The sequence below is a fragment of the Haliaeetus albicilla genome, chromosome 10 (assembly GCF_947461875.1).
Source record: "Haliaeetus albicilla chromosome 10, bHalAlb1.1, whole genome shotgun sequence".
NCBI lineage: Eukaryota > Metazoa > Chordata > Aves > Accipitriformes > Accipitridae > Haliaeetus > Haliaeetus albicilla.
The window spans coordinates 40,938,163-40,955,735 of NC_091492.1; the positions used below are offsets into that span (position 1 = coordinate 40,938,163).

Genomic DNA, 17,573 nt, shown 5'->3' on the forward strand with positions numbered 1-17,573 from the left:
GGCCCTTGGCTGAGGCTGTGTCACTCAGGGACCCTGGCCAGGGGACGGGAGGGGGTGACAGCTTGGCATCGCCTTCCCTGGGGTGGGTATGGAGCCAAAGGGGGGGGTAAAAGGGGGGACGGGGAGGTGGGTGCGGGGTGGAAAGGGACCCCGAGCACCCCAGGGCTGAGCTGAAACCTGGTGCCCTTGCCGACGGGGTTTCTGGCCTCCTCCCTGTGAGGGGTTGGGGGGGCTCCTTGCACCCCTTCCCCAGCGCCTGCCACCGAGGCCCCCCAGGGAAGCGATCACAGCCCCACTGTGAGATGGGGGATCACTCCAGGGGAGCTGGACCTTGTGCGCGTGTGTCCTCCCACCCCGCCTTGGTGCCCCTGTTCAAGAAATCTTTATCACCCCCCGCATTTCTAGTCCACTGTGTCCCCAAAGCAGCGTGGCTCAGTGCAGAGGTGCCTGCTCTCTGCTGTTGTGCTGACCCAGCCCGTGCTGTGTGCCGTTCACTCTGAAGCCTAATGACGGTGTGAGAAGCAGGGAGTTAGGTATTTCGTTGCCTCTGAAGGCCAGCTCCATCAGGAACAGGCTGCCCTGGAGCCCATGCCCTGCTCAGTGCCTGTCATTAGCGGTGCTCTCAGGGGGCCTTTGCAGCACAGTTTGGGTCAGGGGACTGAAATTCTGTATTCTGTGGGGCAGAGCCAGGGGGAGTGGGGGGGTTCCCAGTGCACTCCCTTTGCCAGCTCGTGTGCAGTGGCCCCCCCCTTGGGACCCCCACGGAGCGGCCATGGAGAGGGACTGGACTAACTTTGTGCCAAAGCAGTCTGCTTTCAGAGTCCACCCAGCCAGAGGGACAGAGAAATCCTCTGCGGGAGCCAGGGTCGGACCTTCCTCCAGATCCCCCCTTCTTCCTCCTCGCCTGCCGGGGACAGAGCCAGCCCCTTGGCACAGAGGTAGGGCATGTGCTGGGGGGACCCTTACCCTGGGGGATGTCACCAGGACTGGGTGACAAGAAGGGGTCCTGGGCTGTCCCAGAGGAAAGGGTGGGGGAGGGGCTCTGCCTGCTTTGCCTGGGGGCTGCTGGACCTCAGGTCTTGGCCAGATCCTGGCTGGGCAGCCCCCTCTCCCAGGGATGCTCGTGGGGCACCTTTGCAAGCTGTGCGGGGACTGTGCCCCCCACCCAGACCCCTCCTGCCCGCAGGGTGCCTGGCTTGGCCAGCCAGAGCTGGGGGGGGGGCTCATCCCAGTGGGCTTACCCAGTTGGCAGGGCTGACCCCCCCGCCCCGGCAGGGCCGGCATAGGGGTGCGATGGTTTGGAGGCGATGGGGGAGTCTCAGCTGCCTGCTGGGGATTTGGGGCGTGCAGGCTGCCCTCGTTATGCCGGGGGTCCGGGTCAAACGGGCAAAGTCCTCAAATCCGCTGGGACGTGTTTCTGGCTGGACGCAAGAAGAGCCAGTTGCTTGCACCCAGGTGGTGGGGGCAAACCGTGGGGGACCCCCAAAGTCATGTGCGACCTGCCTGTCCTTTTTCCCCCCGTCTCCTGGGCACCCACATCCCATCTCCCGGGCATGCGAAAGCCGCTGGAATTTGGCTGCCGGGGCCACACGTGACTGTCCCCGCTCAGGACACCCCGGCACCCTGCCCGGGCCGTGGCTGGGCGCTTTCGGCACGGATCCAGCCCAGCAGCTGGAAAAACTGGCCGGGCGCTGAGCAAACAGCCGGGGTCAGGGCAATGTTTAACCCCTGCCCCTCGCCCTGCTGCGTGGCTGGACTTGGGGACACCGGCACGGCCCCTCTGACGTCGCCTCTCCCTCCTCCGTCCCCCAAATCCTGCTGCGGCTGTGGGCGAGGAGCTGGGGACACGCAGCGAGGTCCCACGGGACGCCAGGTAATCCCCCGCCGCGGGGTGGCCCTGGCTGAATTTGGGGATGGGGAGCGTTTGGGGATACCGAGGTCTTGGGGACCAGGAGGATGGAGGGGGTGACCCAGCTTGTCTTGGGGCTCTGGCATCCCAGAACCGGGAGGTGACACTGGGCACAGCCCTGTCCCTCCGGAGGGGGTCCCGTGCCCCACACGGGATGGACACCGGGGCTGCGGTGGGGGAGGACGGGGACCCCGAAGGGATCAGCCGGTGCCTCTCCGCGGCAGAGCATCCATCGCCGGGCCCATGGCAGCCCAGCCCGACGGAGGCGAGAAGCCCTTCCACATCATCTCGCCCATCCTGGAGAGCCTACCCCTCTCCAGGGCAGCGGGCACCAAGGTCTACATGAAGCTGGAAAACGTTCAGCCCACGGGCTCCTTCAAGATCCGCGGCATCGGCCACCTCTGCCAGGAGGTGAGTGTGGGCAGGGTGCTGCTCCTGCTTTTTTTGGGGGAGCATGGGGTTGGGGGGACACACAGCCGTCCCCCTTCCCTCCTTCCCTCCTGCTTTTCAGGCCGCCAAGAAGGGCTGCCGCCGTTTCGTTTGCTCTTCAGGTAATCGGGGTCCGAGCTACGGGGGGATGCTCACGGGTAATGTGGGGAGCGTGTATTACCTGCCTGACCCCCCGCTTTCCGCAGGGGGGAACGCCGGTCTGGCGGCAGCGTACGCGGCCAAAAAGCTGGGGTTCCCGGTCACCGTCGTGGTCCCCAGTACCACTGGCCCCACCACGGTGCACAAACTGGAGGAGCTGGGGGCGGAGGTGGAGGTCTCTGGCCAGGTAACCCAGTGGCAGCCCCTAAAACTGGGGTCTGGGGGGCGGGGACGGGACGGGGATGGACACGGACCAGAGGGGGCTGATCCTGAGCTCAGGCTGCTCTGCGATGCCGGGGCTGCGCATGGCAAACCCCAGCCCGAAATGGTCCCCTCCTGCATCACCTGCACCCCGGCATTGCGGCAGTGTCACCCCAGGGACCCCCACCTCAGCCTCGCGTGGGTTTCTGGTGTCCCCCAGCCCCGTGGTGACAAGGGACCGACCTCTGGGGCACCAGGGCTGGATGCGGCCCCGCTGAGCCCCCATCACCCCCCCTCCAGGTATGGGATGAAGCCAACAGGAGAGCCCTAGAGCTGGCACAGACCGAAGGCTGGGTCAGCATCCACCCCTTCGACCACCCATCGGTGTGGTGAGTTCTGCCAGGGCTCAGCTCCTGCCTCCCCATCCCCGAGGTCCGGGTTGGCGCGGGGTACCCCCGCACTGCATCCTCTGCCCCCCCCCATCCCCGCTCCTCGCCTTCCAGGCAGGGTCATGCCAGCCTGGTCCGGGAGCTGAAGGACTCGCTGGAAACCAAACCGGACGCCATCCTGCTGGCGGTGGGTGGCGGGGGGCTGCTGGCCGGCATCGTGGCCGGCCTGCACCAAGTGGGCTGGCAGGACGTCCCCATCGTCGCCGCCGAGACCCGGGGGGCCCACAGCTTCCACGCGGCGCTGGCGGCCGGCCGGCTCGTCTCCCTGCCCGACATCACCAGGTGAGACGGGTTTTGCGGGAGCCGCCACACGTGCAACGAGTTGGCGGGTCTCAGCCCAGCTCACCGAAGGGGTCCCGGGACCACCCTGACCACCTCTGTCCCCTCCCGTCCCAGCGTGGCCAAGTGTCTGGGAGCCAAGAAGGTGGCGGCGCGGGCGCTGGAGTGTGCCCAGGAATGCCAGGTCATCTCCCAGGTGGTGGAGGACACGGAGGCTGTGCGAGCCATGGAGCAGTTCCTGGGTGAGCAGGGGTCAGCCGGGCACGGTGGGGGGGGTGACGGGGGACACCGCCGGGTTTTGGGGTTGGCCTGGCAGGTGCCAAAATCAGGGTGCTGGGAGGACCCCGGTTCCGCAGGGGGCTGATGGGGACGGGGCGGGTGGGCGACTCGGGGGGGTCCCCCCGGGCTTTTGTCCCCGCAGATGACGAGAGGATGCTGGTGGAGCCGGCGTGCGGGGCAGCCCTGGCCCTGCTCTACGCGGGGCGGCTGCAGCGGCTGCAGCGCGAGGGGCGGCTGCGGACCCCGCTGGACTCCGTGGTGGTGGTGGTGTGCGGGGGCAGCAGCATCCAGGCGGCCCAGCTGCAGGCTCTGAAGAACCAATTGGGGCTGGAGTGACACCCACCCCAAGGAGGGGGACACAACGGAGCCCAGCCGGCACCCTCTGCTTTGCTTTCCTTCCAAAATAACTAAAATAAAGCCCCGCTGCCTGGCGGACGCAGGGATGGATTCCTCCAGCAGCCTCTGCGCCAGAACACGGCATCCATGTAGGGATGGGGAAACTGAGGCACGCGAGGTGGACCAGACCGGGGCTCACACCGCAGGCAGGGATGGAGCCGGGGTCCTGCCTGTTCCTTCCCTGCCTGTCCAAGGGCAGGACTGGGGTACACGTGTCCCCCTGTACCCCTTGGACATGCCGGGCATCCCCTTCCACGTCCCCCAACCCTCGGTCCCCCCTCCTCTCCCTCCCCTGCTCCTCCCCAGGCTGTTTGGACTGCAGCTCCCCGCCTCAATTAGCAAGCGCTCCCTCTCTGACTAATTACTTTGCTACTGTCTTTATGCATTATTATTCTAATGATTATTAATTATTACAATCTTCTCCCATTCCTGCCGTGCTGTCTGCGGTCGGAAGAGAACAACACGCACGGACCCGCTTGTTATGGTGATTTATCGGCGGAGCTCCCCGGCTGTGTCTAACACCCGCGAGCCCCGAGGTGTACCAACACGCGCACACGTGTCTGTGTGTACCCCATCCCTGAGGCCCCTTGATCCCCCCTTTTCCCCCATCCCACTCTTTTTCCCATTCCCGCTTTCCTTCTCTCCCCCGTTCCCACTCTCTAGTGCTGCATTTGCTTTTAGCCCTTTGCTGTTGCACCTCACTGGATTTTTTGTGTCCCCCCCAAAACATTTCTCCCATCCCTGGGTGATGGGGGGTCTTTGTCCCACTGGGGCTCCCCAACTTCTCCTCTGTTCCCCAGCTGAGCCCATGTCCCAGGCATCACCCGGTGATGCCGGGCAGGGAGACAAGCCTTCTCTTGCCCCAAAATCCTTCTCAGCCTCCTCCTCCTCCTCCCTTTTGGAGCAGAGGGGGTTCAGTCCCGGGACCAGCTCAGACCCCGGATCACAGGCATCCCCCACAAAGTCCTTTCCCCCTGGCCGGGTGCCTGCCCTGGGACCCGGCTGCCAACCCCCCCCAGAAACACCCTCCCTGCCTTCGGCCCTTTTTCCCTCTCCCCCTCGTACATCCCACCGGCCAGGCCAGCTCCCCAGGTGCTTCTTGGAGGCCAAAACCCCATAAATCAAAACTCTGGCGCTCCATCGTGAGCAATATCTTATGTAAAAAGGTGTTTCCAGGGAGCACCGAAGGCTGGAGAATCCTATTACGAGGCACACTATTAATTATAAGGAGTCAGCCCAACGTACTCCAGCCATTTTTTATCCCAGGTCCAAAACCTGATTACTTTCCACCTTCTGCAGACCTTCCCTTTCTGAAAGAAAAAAAAAAAAGGGAAAAAGGTCAGAAAAAAAAATAGCATTGATGTTTGCCCAACAGCTTTTGAAAAGAAGTTTATTCCCAGGACTGATGCTGCTCTGCTGGGGCCTGGGGGGAGCTGGGAGTCGTGGGGGTGTTTTCCCCAGCACAGCCCCACGGGAGGATTATTGCTGGTGGTGACATGGGCACGACCGTGGGGTTTGGGATGGCTCCCCTGAGCACCCCGATGGGGAGCTTTGTCCCCTCCTTGCCTTGACGAGGGAGCCCTTGGCCTTTGGATGTCCCCAGCAGGGATATGGGGGTGCAGGTTACCTGGGGGACACCCCACCGGGGGGTGGCATGGCCCCAGCCGGTGGTGGGGGGGGGTCACCCATAGTCACCCTGGGTGTGCTGGTGCCTTCCTGGGATTGCTGGGGTGACGGGGACCCTCATTTCGGTTGCTGTACCCTGACCCTGGTTGCGATGGGGACCCCAGCCCTGGTCGTGGCTGAACCCAGCAGCTCCCCGCAAGCCCAGCTCCATGGCCCGCATCCAGCCTTTTGCGTGACACCGTGTTTTCCCCAGCCATCAGGTCCCTTCTGCCAGCGCCAAGCCCACGGGTGGGTGTTTGCTGGGACGGGTGAGCCCGGGGCGGGGGGCAGCAGCCCCCGGCCGGTGACTTGGGGGACGGTTTGGTTCATCTCCTGCACCCAGCTCTGAGCTGCAGGGTCCAACAGATAAACCTCCTCCGTGCCAGCGGGTCCCTGCTCAGGTGGGTGCTCCCGCTGAGCCCTGTCCTGCACAGAGCCCACCCCCCAGCCCCCCGCATGGGAGGTGGGTGGCAGCTTGGAGCACACCAGCATCATCCAAAAATCCCTCCTGCAGCCTGTCCCTGCTCTGGATCCCAGAGATGGGGTGCCCCAGCAGCCTGCGAACAGTCCTCAGGTGTATGCCTTGGGAATAATAATAATAATAATAAATAATAATAAATAGCAGCAGCCAGTGTTTACCCAGTGAATGACCTTGTGCTCCATTTTATAATCCTCAAAATGATGCTGGGAGGGAATTATTTAACAATATGTTATAAAAAGCGCCCGTTACCTGCTAACACTGACAGCCTGGGAGGGGTGGAGCAGAAGGGAGCGGCTGGCTGCACTCCTGCCTCAGTTTCCCCACCTGTTAAAAGGGGAGAAGGTGCTTTGCTTGGCAGGTGATGAGAGTCCAGTGTCTTTGCGATGGCCGCAGCTCCTGGCTGAGGGATCCCTTAGGGCTCAGCCTGGCTCGTTTGCCACCTTGTTATTAATGCTGGTAATGGTATAGGAAGGATAAATTCCACCACTTGGCTGAACAGAGAAAATATGCAGAGAAGTGGCTGGCTTTTCATAAATCATTGGTGCTCCGTGCTACAACCAAGCCAGGACTTAAAATTCAGGTCAGGAGAGAGGGACTCTCGTAAGCCAGTGAGGGAAGGTAATTTATTCTGTTTATATCTTTTTACTGCAAGACAAGGTGTGTGTGTGGGGGGAAGTCTGCCATGATTTTGCATTTTAAATATTAGTTCAGAGCTGCAGCCTGCCTTGGACTTTATTTCTTTTTGTATCTTGGAAAACAAGAGAGGGAAAGCAAGGGTGAGGGGAATGGGGTGCTGAGGGAGGATACCCCGCTCCTGCCTGCCCTGGGTGCCCCCCTAGGGCAAAAGCTGCTGAAGGGGTTCATGGACACCCCCCCCCGCTTGGTGTTGTCCCCTCCTGGTGTGTTGTGTCCCCTCAGAGCACTCTTCCAGCTCCCCCATGGGGATGCTCTGCCAGCAGAGCTGTGGGTGCCCTGGTGGGAGGGGGTCTTGGGGGGGTACACACAATACCTCCCCCCCCAGGGAGAAAGAAATGATGCACCAGGCTGTCTGCTGTGGGGGAAGGTGCTGAGCCGGGTAATGTGCCCCCCCTGCCCAGTGCCAGAGAGCTGGGATGATGGGGGCCTGGGGGGGACTGGGGTACCGGGTGGGTGATGCAGCCCTGGAGAGAGTCGCATCACCTTGTACGGGGACCACAGCACCCATCCCACCCTGGGGACCGACGGGGACTGCTCCCCCAGACCCCACGCAGGCCTGGGGGACAGTGGGGGAAACAGGGCAGCCCAGCCAGCGTCTCTCATGGTCTTGCCTTAAAAAAAATAATAAAATAAAATGAAAGGGACCAGGTGACCGAACAGTAGGTAACTAAAAGGTTTTTTATTCACATTGAACAACAAGAGCCATTCACACTAACAGCCTCCGCAAGAGGCAGCGGGGACAGGAAACCCACAACGCTTTCAGAAAACAACTTTTTTTCTTTCCTTTTCCATTCTCCTTCCTTTTTTTTTTTCCCCTTCTATCCTCTTGCCCCCCTCCCCGGTGCCACCCCCTCCCCGCCTTCAAAATAGAAAAATTCGGAGCCTCCGATGACTAAAGTACAATAAATAATCAGTAAACACAAAAACATACTTTATTTGTTTCTCCTTTATACAAAATAAAGAAACTAGAAGCAAAAACTATAATACATCCTTAAATTGGCGGAGCCTCCGGGAAATGTTGGGGTGGGACTCGGTGTCGAGGCTCGGGTTTAATTTCTGCTGTTGTGGTGGTTGGGTTGGTTTTGTTCTGGGTTTTTTGTTTGTTTATTGGGGTTTTTTTGTTGCATTTGTCCTGTTTCTGCCTCTTTCTGGTGTCTTTTCTGCCGTGTGGGAGCCCAATCTCAGCCAGTCACTGGGGCAGCCCTGGGCCCGCTCCTCCCCCCCCTACACCCCCCCATCACCAAAAACCGGGTCCGAACCCACCTTCTCCTTGGGGATAAAATGGGAACAACAAAAACAAGGCCAGGGGAGGGTGTTTATTCCTGCTATTCCCCATTTCCCCCCCCCCACCCCCTTCCACGATGTGGTAGGGGATAATTAAAGAGGATGCTAATTAGCGGGGGGGGGGAAGCCCTGGCCTAACACCCCCTCCCCAGATGCCGCCAGGGCGGTGGGACCTGTGTCCAGGTGAGTTCAGCTTTGGTCCGAGAGGCGGTGGTCCCGACGCCGGCGGGGGGGTTCTTTTCTTCGGGGCTGGGCACCATTCATTGCCCCCCCACCCACCCAGTGTTTGGGGGGGGGGGGAAGGTGCCAGGAGGGGGAGGTAGCGGGGTGGCCCCAAAATCCCAGGGAAAGGGGGCAAGGGGGGGTGTTCTGCAGTGATGGGGAGGGTAGGGGGGATGCAGGGATGCGTTTTGGCATCGGAGTCGGGGAGGGGGGGGTCTTTATCCGGCGACGTGACGCGCCCCGGTCCGGGGCTGGGGAGGGGGACACGCGTGGGCTGGGGGAACGCGGGGGTGTTTTGTCCCCCTCCACACGCGCACGCGTGCCCACGCCAGGCCTACCACACCGCCGCCTCGCTGAGCTCCGGGTTGGGGTGCGAGAGCCCCCCGCTATAGCCGCTATTGCTGGACATGGAGAAGGGTGGGCTGGGCCCCCCGCTGAAGACCTCCCCCGGAATGGGGTGCAGCGAACCGGTCATCCCCGGCTCGGGGCTGGGGGTGTCGGGATGCGAGATCATATCCGTGTACCTTTGGTTTTCTGAGGAGTGGTGTCCGCTTATTGGGGGCTCCAAGGGTCCCAGGGGTGTGGAGCCGGGTCCTGAGTTCTGAAGGTAGCTGGAGTCGGCCGGGGACTGGGCTTGGGAGGGCGGCCCGTGGGGGAAAAAGTCATAATTGCCTCCCGGTCCGTAGTAGTCACCTTGGTAATCTGCGGGAGGTGGGAGAAAAGGATGGAGCTGGTCCCCCCGGGGGCCAAAAAAAAAAAATTCCAGAATCCCACCGTGCTCCATACCCAGCCCTGTGCTCCCCTCTGGACCAGCGCGGCCGCCCCCCTCCGAAATACTCTGCTGGCTCCTGGGGTGCGGGGCCCAAAGCGCCGGCTTTAAATTTGAGCCCGACCCGAGAGAGAAATAAGCCCGTCCTAAGGGCTGCAGCACTCATCACCCTCTCCCTGCCTGGTCTGGAGGGAGGGAAGGGATAGAGGAGGGCAAGGAGCCTGGGGCTGGGGCATCTGGGGGGAGGATGGGCTCAATTTAATGCTTATTTAATGGGGGGGGGGGAATATATATATATAAAGGGAAAGGGGGAAAAGCATATGTAAAAGGAACAGGAAAAAAAAAATATGTAAAGGGAATCGGGGAAAAGTATATATAAAGGGAATGGGGGAAAAAAAATATGTAAAGGGAATGGGGAAAAAAATATGTAAAGGGAATGGGGAAAAAATGTATGAAGGGAATGGAGAAAAAATAGATATAATGGGGGAAAAAATGTATATAAAATGGGGGGAAAAATATATCATGGGGGAATTATATATATGTTTAGCAGCCTGGAAGGGATCTAGAAACTAACTGCAGGGCAGCAAGGGGTGCCTGGAAAGCCCCTTGTCAGAGGGGAGGCTTTGCAAATGCAGCTGATGGGGGGGTCTGCATGGAGCGGGGGGAGAAGGGAGGTGGGGGGGGGCCAGCCCGGCGGCAGTGACCTTCCATATGCTGCGGGCCGGGAGGTAATTGGAACAAATGTGGCCTGAAAGGGGCACAAAAGCCCCGCAGCTGGGGCTTTGTTTGTGGGAGAGGGGCTGCCGCCCCACCACCTTGCCCGGGGGGCGGGGGGGGCATCGTGCGTGGCCGTGTCTTCGTGGCCGTGTGTGTGTGCATGGGTGTGAGCACGCGTGTCTGCGTGGGGATGCCCACCGGTGTGCGAATCGCACGGCGGCGGTACGCGTGGGGTGGGCAGGGATCCTGCGGTGGGGCTGCTCCGGGGGTCGGGGAAAAAAAAAAATAAAAATAAAAAAAAAAACCAAGGAGAAGCGGGACAAGGAAGGAACAAAGAGGAAGAAGGAGGGAAGGAGTTGGGGGGGGTGGATGGGGTAGGGCCCCCACGGCCGGTCCCTCACCTCCGTAGTACGTGTAGGGCGTCGAGCCGAGCATCTCGGACTCGTCGAGGCGGCCGCCGAGGGGCCGCATCCTGCGTGGGCTGCGGAAGAAGGCGTGCCGGCGGGCACCCAGTGCGCTCAGCTGCTTCATCCGACGCTCCTTGGACCGGCGGTTCTGGAACCAGACCTGTGGCGGGGCTGGCGTCAGCATCCACTGGGGATGGGGTACCCTCTAGGTCAGGGGGACCCCCACCCCAAATTTGGCCGGGGGATGGCTGGGGAAAGGGATGGAAATCTTGGACCCGCCTGGGAGGGGATGGGTTTTCCTGCCTCTGGGTGGTTTTTAATGACCCCCCCCTGCTGCCAATAGCCCCACAAGGTGCACGGGGCAGGGGACACACACACACACACGAAATAACAAGGCTTATGAAAATCCTGGCTCCCTGGCTGCGTCCCCCTGTGCGCATCCTCAGCCTGTCTGTCCTTACGGCAGCCAGAGGATATGGGAAGATTTTTTCCTTATGGGGGGGAAAGAAGAGAGGAAAAGAGGGAAGGAAAAAGGGGGGAGGAACTCCGGATCGTGGCAGAAGTAGGCGGAAAGCGGGGAGCAGGGAGATGAGCACCTGCTGCGGCGGGCAGGGAGTCGGAAGAAAAGCCGGCCGGAGAGGATGGAGATAAAAGGGAAGGGGAAAATGCGGCCGCTTCTCTATGAGGCATCGCCTCGTCCAAACCGCACGGCCTCAGCTCACGTACGCCTTTCCCCCAGCCTGGTGGGGTGTCTGGATTATTGCCCCACTCTCCCCCCCGCTATGTCCCCCCTGGTACGGGGGAACGAGCACATCGCACTCCTCCGGGGACTTCTCCCGCTCCACTCCGCCGGGAGTCGGGACTCGCAGCTCCGCTACCGGCAAAGCCGGAAAGTCCTCCCCTATTAATGCCTTTATTAAAGCCCATTAATTCCTACATTTCCACAGGGATTTTCTTCACGGGGGCAGCACGGTAAGAAAGTGCCGGGCTGCCTGCAGAGCGCAATGGCTTCTCCCTGCGTTCACGAGGCCGGAGCATCCATCTCCCCGGCACGCCGCAGGATCCTGCTCAGCCCCGGGGAAACCCAGCTGGCTCACGTTTTGGGGCTGGGTTTCATCTCTTCCCCACGGGGCTGGTGCATTAAAGCACAGGGTGGGGGATCCCCGCTAACCCACGGGAACGTGGGGTGGGCGCAAGGCTGGGCCTGGGGTGATGCTGGCAGGGGACGGATGGGGTTTGCCTGTCCCCGTTTTCCCCACTCGTGGGACCACCCTCAGCATCCCAACGCCTTCCCAGCACCTGGGGGAGACCGTCACGGCCTCAAACTATCCGGGCTCCTCCCAGCACCCCTTCTCCTTTCCCCGTCTCCGCGCGAGGAAATGGCCCCGCGAAGCTCTGATGTCACAGGAACCTCCGTCCGCAGCGGGAATGACATCGCCGGCCAGCATCGTGACATCACGCTGTCGGGCGGGGAGGGCTACGGTGGGGCAGGGGGACCGCGCCGGGGCGGTGGGCTGGGGTTGGCCTACCTGGATGACTCTCATGTTGAGGCCGGTCTCCTGGGCCAGCTGCTCTCGGATGTGGCGAGTGGGTTTGGGGGTGGCGGCGAAGGCAGCTTTGAGGGTCTCCAGCTGCTTGGCTTTAATGGTGGTGCGGGGCCCCCTCCGCTTGGTACCCGAGTTCTGCTCCTCGTTCTCGTTGTTGGTGGTCTCCTTGTCCGAGGAGGTCGAGTTGTCCGTCTCCTTGGTGTCGTCCTGCATGGGGTCCTGGAGATCCGGGGACAAACTCCTGTCTGTACATGAGGACACTGTAAAGGAGACCCAGAGAGGAAAGGGGGGGGCGCGGATGACTTAGGGGAGAGATCAACCCCCCTCTCCTCTGCCCTCCTCGGCCCACCCGGCCCGGCCGCTTTCCAGGAGAGGGGTTGGGGGGGGGGGTGCTGGAGAGCAGCAAGGGGTGCAGATCGCCTCTGCCCCCCCGGTACCCCTAAAGCATCTTCCCCCCAACATCAGGCAAGAGCTCCAGGCAAGCGCCGCCCGATCCGGCCCCGCGCAGCGTGTCGTGCCAGCCGGAGGGAAGCTGGGGAGGGGGTGATGCCCCAGGCCCACCGCAGCCCCCGGCACTCCCCCCTCTCCCCCCCTGCGCCTTTCACGTGGGGAAGCGGGATACACCGCTGGGAGAAAGGCAACCGGTCCCTGTCAGGGTCTGGGGGGTCTCCAGTCACTGCCTTGAGCCTGGCTCACCCCCCCCTCCCCAACCACCTCCCCCCCCCAAACGTGGGGACCCTGATGCCAGCATTCCCCCCCCCCCAAGGCCAAGCTCTACTCGCCTCGCTCACAGCAGCGGCCCCACTGACTGGCGTGGCAGGATCCGGCCCCGGGTGCTGGACGGAGAGAGAGCCCACGGAAGGGGGTGAGCACAGGCGCCTGGCATGGCTGGGACAGCAGGAGTGGGCCTGATCCTGCTGTCCTGACGCAGAGACAGCTTCCAAGGAAGTCAAATGGGAGCTTTGCCTCTGGGTGAAAGGAGGCGAAGGATCAGGCCCCGCGGTGCGGGGAAGGGGGGGGAGCGGGCACACTCGCGGGAGTGGGGTGTTGGGGGGGGGGTGTCCTGGTTTCCCACCACGCCGCATCCCCGCTGCCGTAGGGGCTGTGTGCGGGGCAGGAGCTGGGGCGAGCGGAGGGTGTAAAGAAAGCGATGATGCTGCAGGGCTGCACCTCGGCCACCGCTCATCCCACGCGTGTCCGCGTCCTGCGTGGGGGGGGTGTCACAGAGCCTTCTGCCCGGTTTGAAGGCTTTCACCCCCAGTTCCCTCCCTTCCCTCTCCCCCCCCCGGTGGATTAACGGGGGGTGGGGGGGTAGGTGTCGGGCTGGTTGCGGGGTGCAGCCCCTCACCCCAAAAAAACCCAAAACGTCCTTCCCAGCCCGGCCTGTTCCTGCCTGTACCAGCGGTAGGGTTGAATCCCCGGGCGATGCGGCGGGCTGAGCCGCTCGTACCTGAGTTGAGGCTGCCTTCCTTCAAACTGGGAGAGTTCAAATAATCCTCTTTGCAAACAAATTTGTTTTCGTCTATGATATAGAGTTCCTCGCCCGTGGAGAGCTGCTTGTTGCAGACCATGCAGGTGAAACAGTTCAGGTGAAAGACTTTATTCCGGGCTTTCCGGACGAGGTCGCTGGGGGAGATGCCTTGGGAGCAGCCGGCGCATTTGGTACCAAACCTCCTGGAAAGGGGGAAGAAAGCGAGAGCTGGAAGCCCCGGCGGTGATGGGCTGCGGTGGGGGGGATGCTTTATATCGATTTTCCCCCTCCCCTCCTCAAAATCCCACTGCGGGAGCCCTGTCCTCCAGCATCTCTCGTTGGGAGATTTGGGGGAGCAGGCGATTCGCACCCCCTGCCTCTTTGCGGGGAGGAGGAGGAGGAAAGCCTTCAGCCCCGCGCAGCCCCCCGCTCGCAGGCGCGGGGTGGGCTGCGGGAAAGAGCTCGGGTTTGGGGTGTCCCCACCCGGGGCGGGGACACACACACATGAGCATCTTCGACAGGATTTGGCCTCCGAAGGGCCAGAGGGGAGAGCGGCGGGGGGGGGTGGATTTCGTTTCAGCCGCTGCCTCCCGGGCTGGGAACGGGGAGCTCGGCTCCACCCGGTACCGGCCTGAAAATCCCGGCGAGAAAAAGGGGTTAATTACGGCCAGAAAGAGGGAAAAAAGGAGCGGAGGGTGCCCGGGGGTGGCGGGGCACAGCGCACCCCGAACAACACCGGGCGGCGGAGGAGGGAGCTCCGCTCCCCGAAGCATCCCGGGGGCCCCAGCCCGGCGCCGGCACCGTCCCGCTCTCCAGAAGGGGGATTTTTTTTTTCCTTGTCGGGAAGAGCGCTTTGGAAATCTCCAATTTTCCTTCCCTTCGCTGGAGGCGGAGCGGTTGTTTGGGGTTTTTTGTTTGATTCCCCCCCCCCCCCCCAGGAGATGCCTTTTTTTTAAAAAAAAAAAAAAAACCAGAAAAAAATTCCAGAGAATCCGAATCGGCTGGAAACGATCTCCAAGGAAAAAAATAAATAAAACCAAACCAAAACAAAAAAAAACCCCAAAACAACAACAACAACAAAAACCATAAAAAAACCCCAACCCTCAAAACCGCTCAACCCCCCCAAAAAACCAAACAAAAAACCCACACGCACACACACACACAAAAAAAATACCCCCAAAACCCGGGAGCCGGGGGCTGCCGCTGCCGGGTCCCCGGGGAAACCGGGGGCTGCCAGGCCCCGGGGTGTCCACGCAGGGTCCCCCCTTTTTCCCCTCCGGTCACGGCACAACTTCTGCCTCCCTGGCTGCTCCCCGTGACGTTGATGTAGTGAGAGCATTAGGAGTCATAAGTCATCGCCCCCCTACCCCCCCCCCCCCTTTTCCCATCCCGGCCCCTAATTTCCTCACCGGCACCTTATCGCAGTCATTAGGGGCGTTTAAGGAGCGGCGGAGAGCGGGGCTCCGGGGGTGGGGGGAAGAGAAAGATTTTGGCTACCGGCTTCACCGGGGCCTGTAGTCCCGGGGGGGGCGAGGAAAGCCAGGCCGGGCCCCGAAGCGGGGGGGGGACGACACCCACGGTTGCCCACCGGGGCCTCTCCGCGACGGGGCGGGGGGTGGCACCGGCGGAGAGGGACCCGGTGCTGGTGGAGGCAAGGTCATGGGGAGACTGGGATGGGGGGGGGACGACACACAGCTTCGTCGCCCCCACCTCGGGCTGCAGCAGAAGCTGTAGCGCAGCCGCCCCCCACCCCCCACCCCCCCAGCCCTCGGGGGTCCCCCGGCCTGGGGGTGGGCTGCTTCCCCACTGGAGAGGGGGGGGGCAGGCTCGATGCGGCTCCCCGGCAGGGAGGGATGCGTGGGAAGCCCCCCAAAGCTCCGGGGGAGACCCCGGGAAGGCAGCGGGGGCCGGGCGCGGTGCGAACCTCCGCATCCTCCCGGTTTCCCGTGCGACTCACCTGAAAAAGTCATTTTTGCAGTAGAGTTTGCCTTCCCTGGAGAAACATTTCTCGGTCAGGTTGCACTTGCACTCGCAGCACTGGACGCATTTGATGTGCCATGCCCTGTCCAAGACGTTCAGTAGGAACCGGTCCAAAATCGGCCTCTCGCAGCCCGCACAATGCACCATCATAACCTCCGCCGGGGGATGGAGACGCGCAAACGAGAAGTCAGCCCCGCGCCGGCACACGGCGGCGGCTCAGAACGGCAGGAAAAAATAATGATGATGATAATAATAAAATTTAAAAAAAAAAAAAAAAAAGAGGGAATAACGAAAAATTCAGGGGAGGGGAGCGGAGCGGCTGTCAAGTTCTTCACCCTCTTCTCTCCGGAGCGTCGGCGGCGGGAGGGAAAAAACGCTGCTGGCCTCTTCCCCCCCCTCCCCCCCCCAAAAAAGAAAAATTAAAAAAAAAAATCCAAACCACCCCCGCGAAACAATAACAACACTTAAAAAAAACCCCCAATCCCCCCCCCAAGGTCCCTCCGGAGCTTTCCGGGAGGCGTCGGAACGGCGGGCGCGTTGCTGGCGGGTTCTGCGGCAGCGGGAGCGGCGGGAGGGGTGCATGAACCCCCCCCTGCAACCGGCAGCCCCGGTGCCTCGCTGTGCTCCGCCGCCGCCGCACCGCCACTCTCATGCTGTCCCCATCGCCAGCTTTGTCCCCCGCCTTAGTAATTCGCGCATCCTTATTCAGATTTGGTGACGCGGTGGGTCGCGTCGCCCCAAAAGGGGCCAATGGGAAGCCGGTAACCATGGCAACCTCTTAATTTATAGCATATCTAAATTGGCTCCAGCCTTGTGCTTGGCACAGAGGGAAAAAAACAACGCGCCTCTATTGTTGAAGGGTGGCTTGTACCTGTGCCGCGAAGTGAGTATGCACCTGGCTGGGGGGTCGGGGGGACACACACACATACACACGCTGCAAACCGCCCCCCCCCGGTTTCCCACCAAATCTTTTTTTTTTTTTATTTTCTTTTAAAGGGATGCTCGGGGAGGGTCCCGAGTTGGGCTAGGGGAGCCCATCACCTAGGGTTACTTTATTTTATTTTATTTTATTCTATTTATTTTTTTTGCACAAGGGGGGCGGGAGAGATACTTTCATCTGGAAGAGCAACAAGCGGGAGAAAAAGGCGGGGGGGGGGAGGGAGTGGATTTTGGGGGGAGGCGAGGAGGAGGAGGGGGCCGGGGGTGCGGGGAGGGCCGGCTTCTCCGAAAAGTTCCCCCCCGGCAGCCGGCTGCGCGGAGGTATGCGACCCCCCCCCCCGGCCCCTTATCCCCCCCCGCCACCCCCGGCCTTTGTCCCACGGGCCTGTTGCCTTCCCGCCCCTTCCCCGCTCCGCGCCCCGCGTAACTCGCCCCCCCCCCCGGGGTGGGGGGTGTAAGGGGGCAGCCCCCTCGGACACTGTTTGTTCTCTTTAATTCCAGGTGCGGCGGAGCTGTAAATCGTCGGCTGGCCCTGCGGGAGGGGACGGAGTGCAGGATTGGACCCGACGCTGGGGGGGTTATGGGGGGGGGTCGTTGTCCCAGCCTGGCGCTCCCAGCCGGAGCGGTGGGGTCGGTGTGGGGGGCGGCCCCGCCGCTTTTTCCCATCGTTTTCCCGGGATTTGGGGAGGGGAAGGGGCGGCCCTGGGGTCCGGCCTTGCGGGGAGGAGGAGGAAAGCGGCAGGGCAGATGAAGGCCGGCCCTCCCCCGTCCGTTTCTCCAGCCAAAATCTCTAAATTTATAATTTTTTTAATTTTTTTTTTTTTTTACCCCCCCGGAGAAGGGCTCGGCCAAAGCCCGCTCCGGGCCGGCAGCCGCGGAGCATCCCGCCGCCGGCTCCGCACCGGGGTGCGGAAACGCTCCCGGTAGCGGACAAAAAGAAAAACCAAAACAAACAAACAAACAAAAAACCCCCCAAAACCAAACCTGCCGCGGCACAAGGGGCATCGGCGGGGAAGTGGAAGAGGTTTTGTGTGAGCCCTTGGGTAGGGGTGTTCATGGAAAGAACGAGAATCGAAATAAGAGAATACGGAGAGAAGAGACTAGCGGAAAAAAGAGAGAAAGAAAAGGGAAATAAAGAGAAAAAACACAGAAGGACAGAGAGAAAACGTGTCCGGAAAAAAAGAGACAGAGGAGGAGAAAGGAAAAGAGGGAGACAGAAAGGGGCTCAGTTAAGAAAAATAAATTGACGGAAACGAAAAAAAGGAAGGAAAGAAGGAGAGACGGAAGGAAAAAC

At 61.5% G+C, this 17,573-nt stretch overlaps 2 protein-coding genes across 4 annotated transcripts; one reads left to right on the forward strand and one right to left on the reverse strand.

Moving 5' to 3' along the window:
* Positions 1 to 728: 728 nt before the first annotated feature.
* Positions 729 to 4,158, forward strand: SDSL (serine dehydratase like). Of its 3 annotated transcripts, XM_069795314.1 has the most exons (9): positions 800 to 938; positions 1,853 to 1,873; positions 2,134 to 2,320; positions 2,421 to 2,460; positions 2,545 to 2,684; positions 2,999 to 3,087; positions 3,202 to 3,429; positions 3,544 to 3,668; positions 3,848 to 4,158. In XM_069795314.1, exons 3-9 carry the CDS (start codon positions 2,153 to 2,155, stop codon positions 4,039 to 4,041), a joined length of 984 nt encoding a protein of 327 aa, XP_069651415.1. In that variant the 5' UTR covers positions 800 to 938; positions 1,853 to 1,873; positions 2,134 to 2,152; the 3' UTR covers positions 4,042 to 4,158. The 3 variants fall into 3 exon arrangements, with proteins under 3 accessions (XP_069651414.1, XP_069651415.1, XP_069651412.1); XM_069795313.1 differs by lacking the exon at positions 1,853 to 1,873 and having other exon boundaries at positions 729 to 938; XM_069795311.1 differs by lacking the exon at positions 800 to 938 and having other exon boundaries at positions 1,516 to 1,873; positions 2,136 to 2,320.
* Positions 4,159 to 8,783: 4,625 nt separating this feature from the next.
* Positions 8,784 to 16,238, reverse strand: LHX5 (LIM homeobox 5). Its single transcript, XM_069793145.1, has 5 exons — positions 15,318 to 16,238; positions 13,340 to 13,563; positions 11,872 to 12,149; positions 10,337 to 10,502; positions 8,784 to 9,151 (listed from the first exon to the last, which is right to left on the reverse strand). The coding sequence occupies exons 1-5, from the start codon at positions 15,488 to 15,490 to the stop codon at positions 8,784 to 8,786; spliced, it is 1,209 nt and encodes a 402-aa protein (XP_069649246.1). The 5' UTR covers positions 15,491 to 16,238.
* Between the last annotated feature and the right edge of the window lie 1,335 nt (positions 16,239 to 17,573).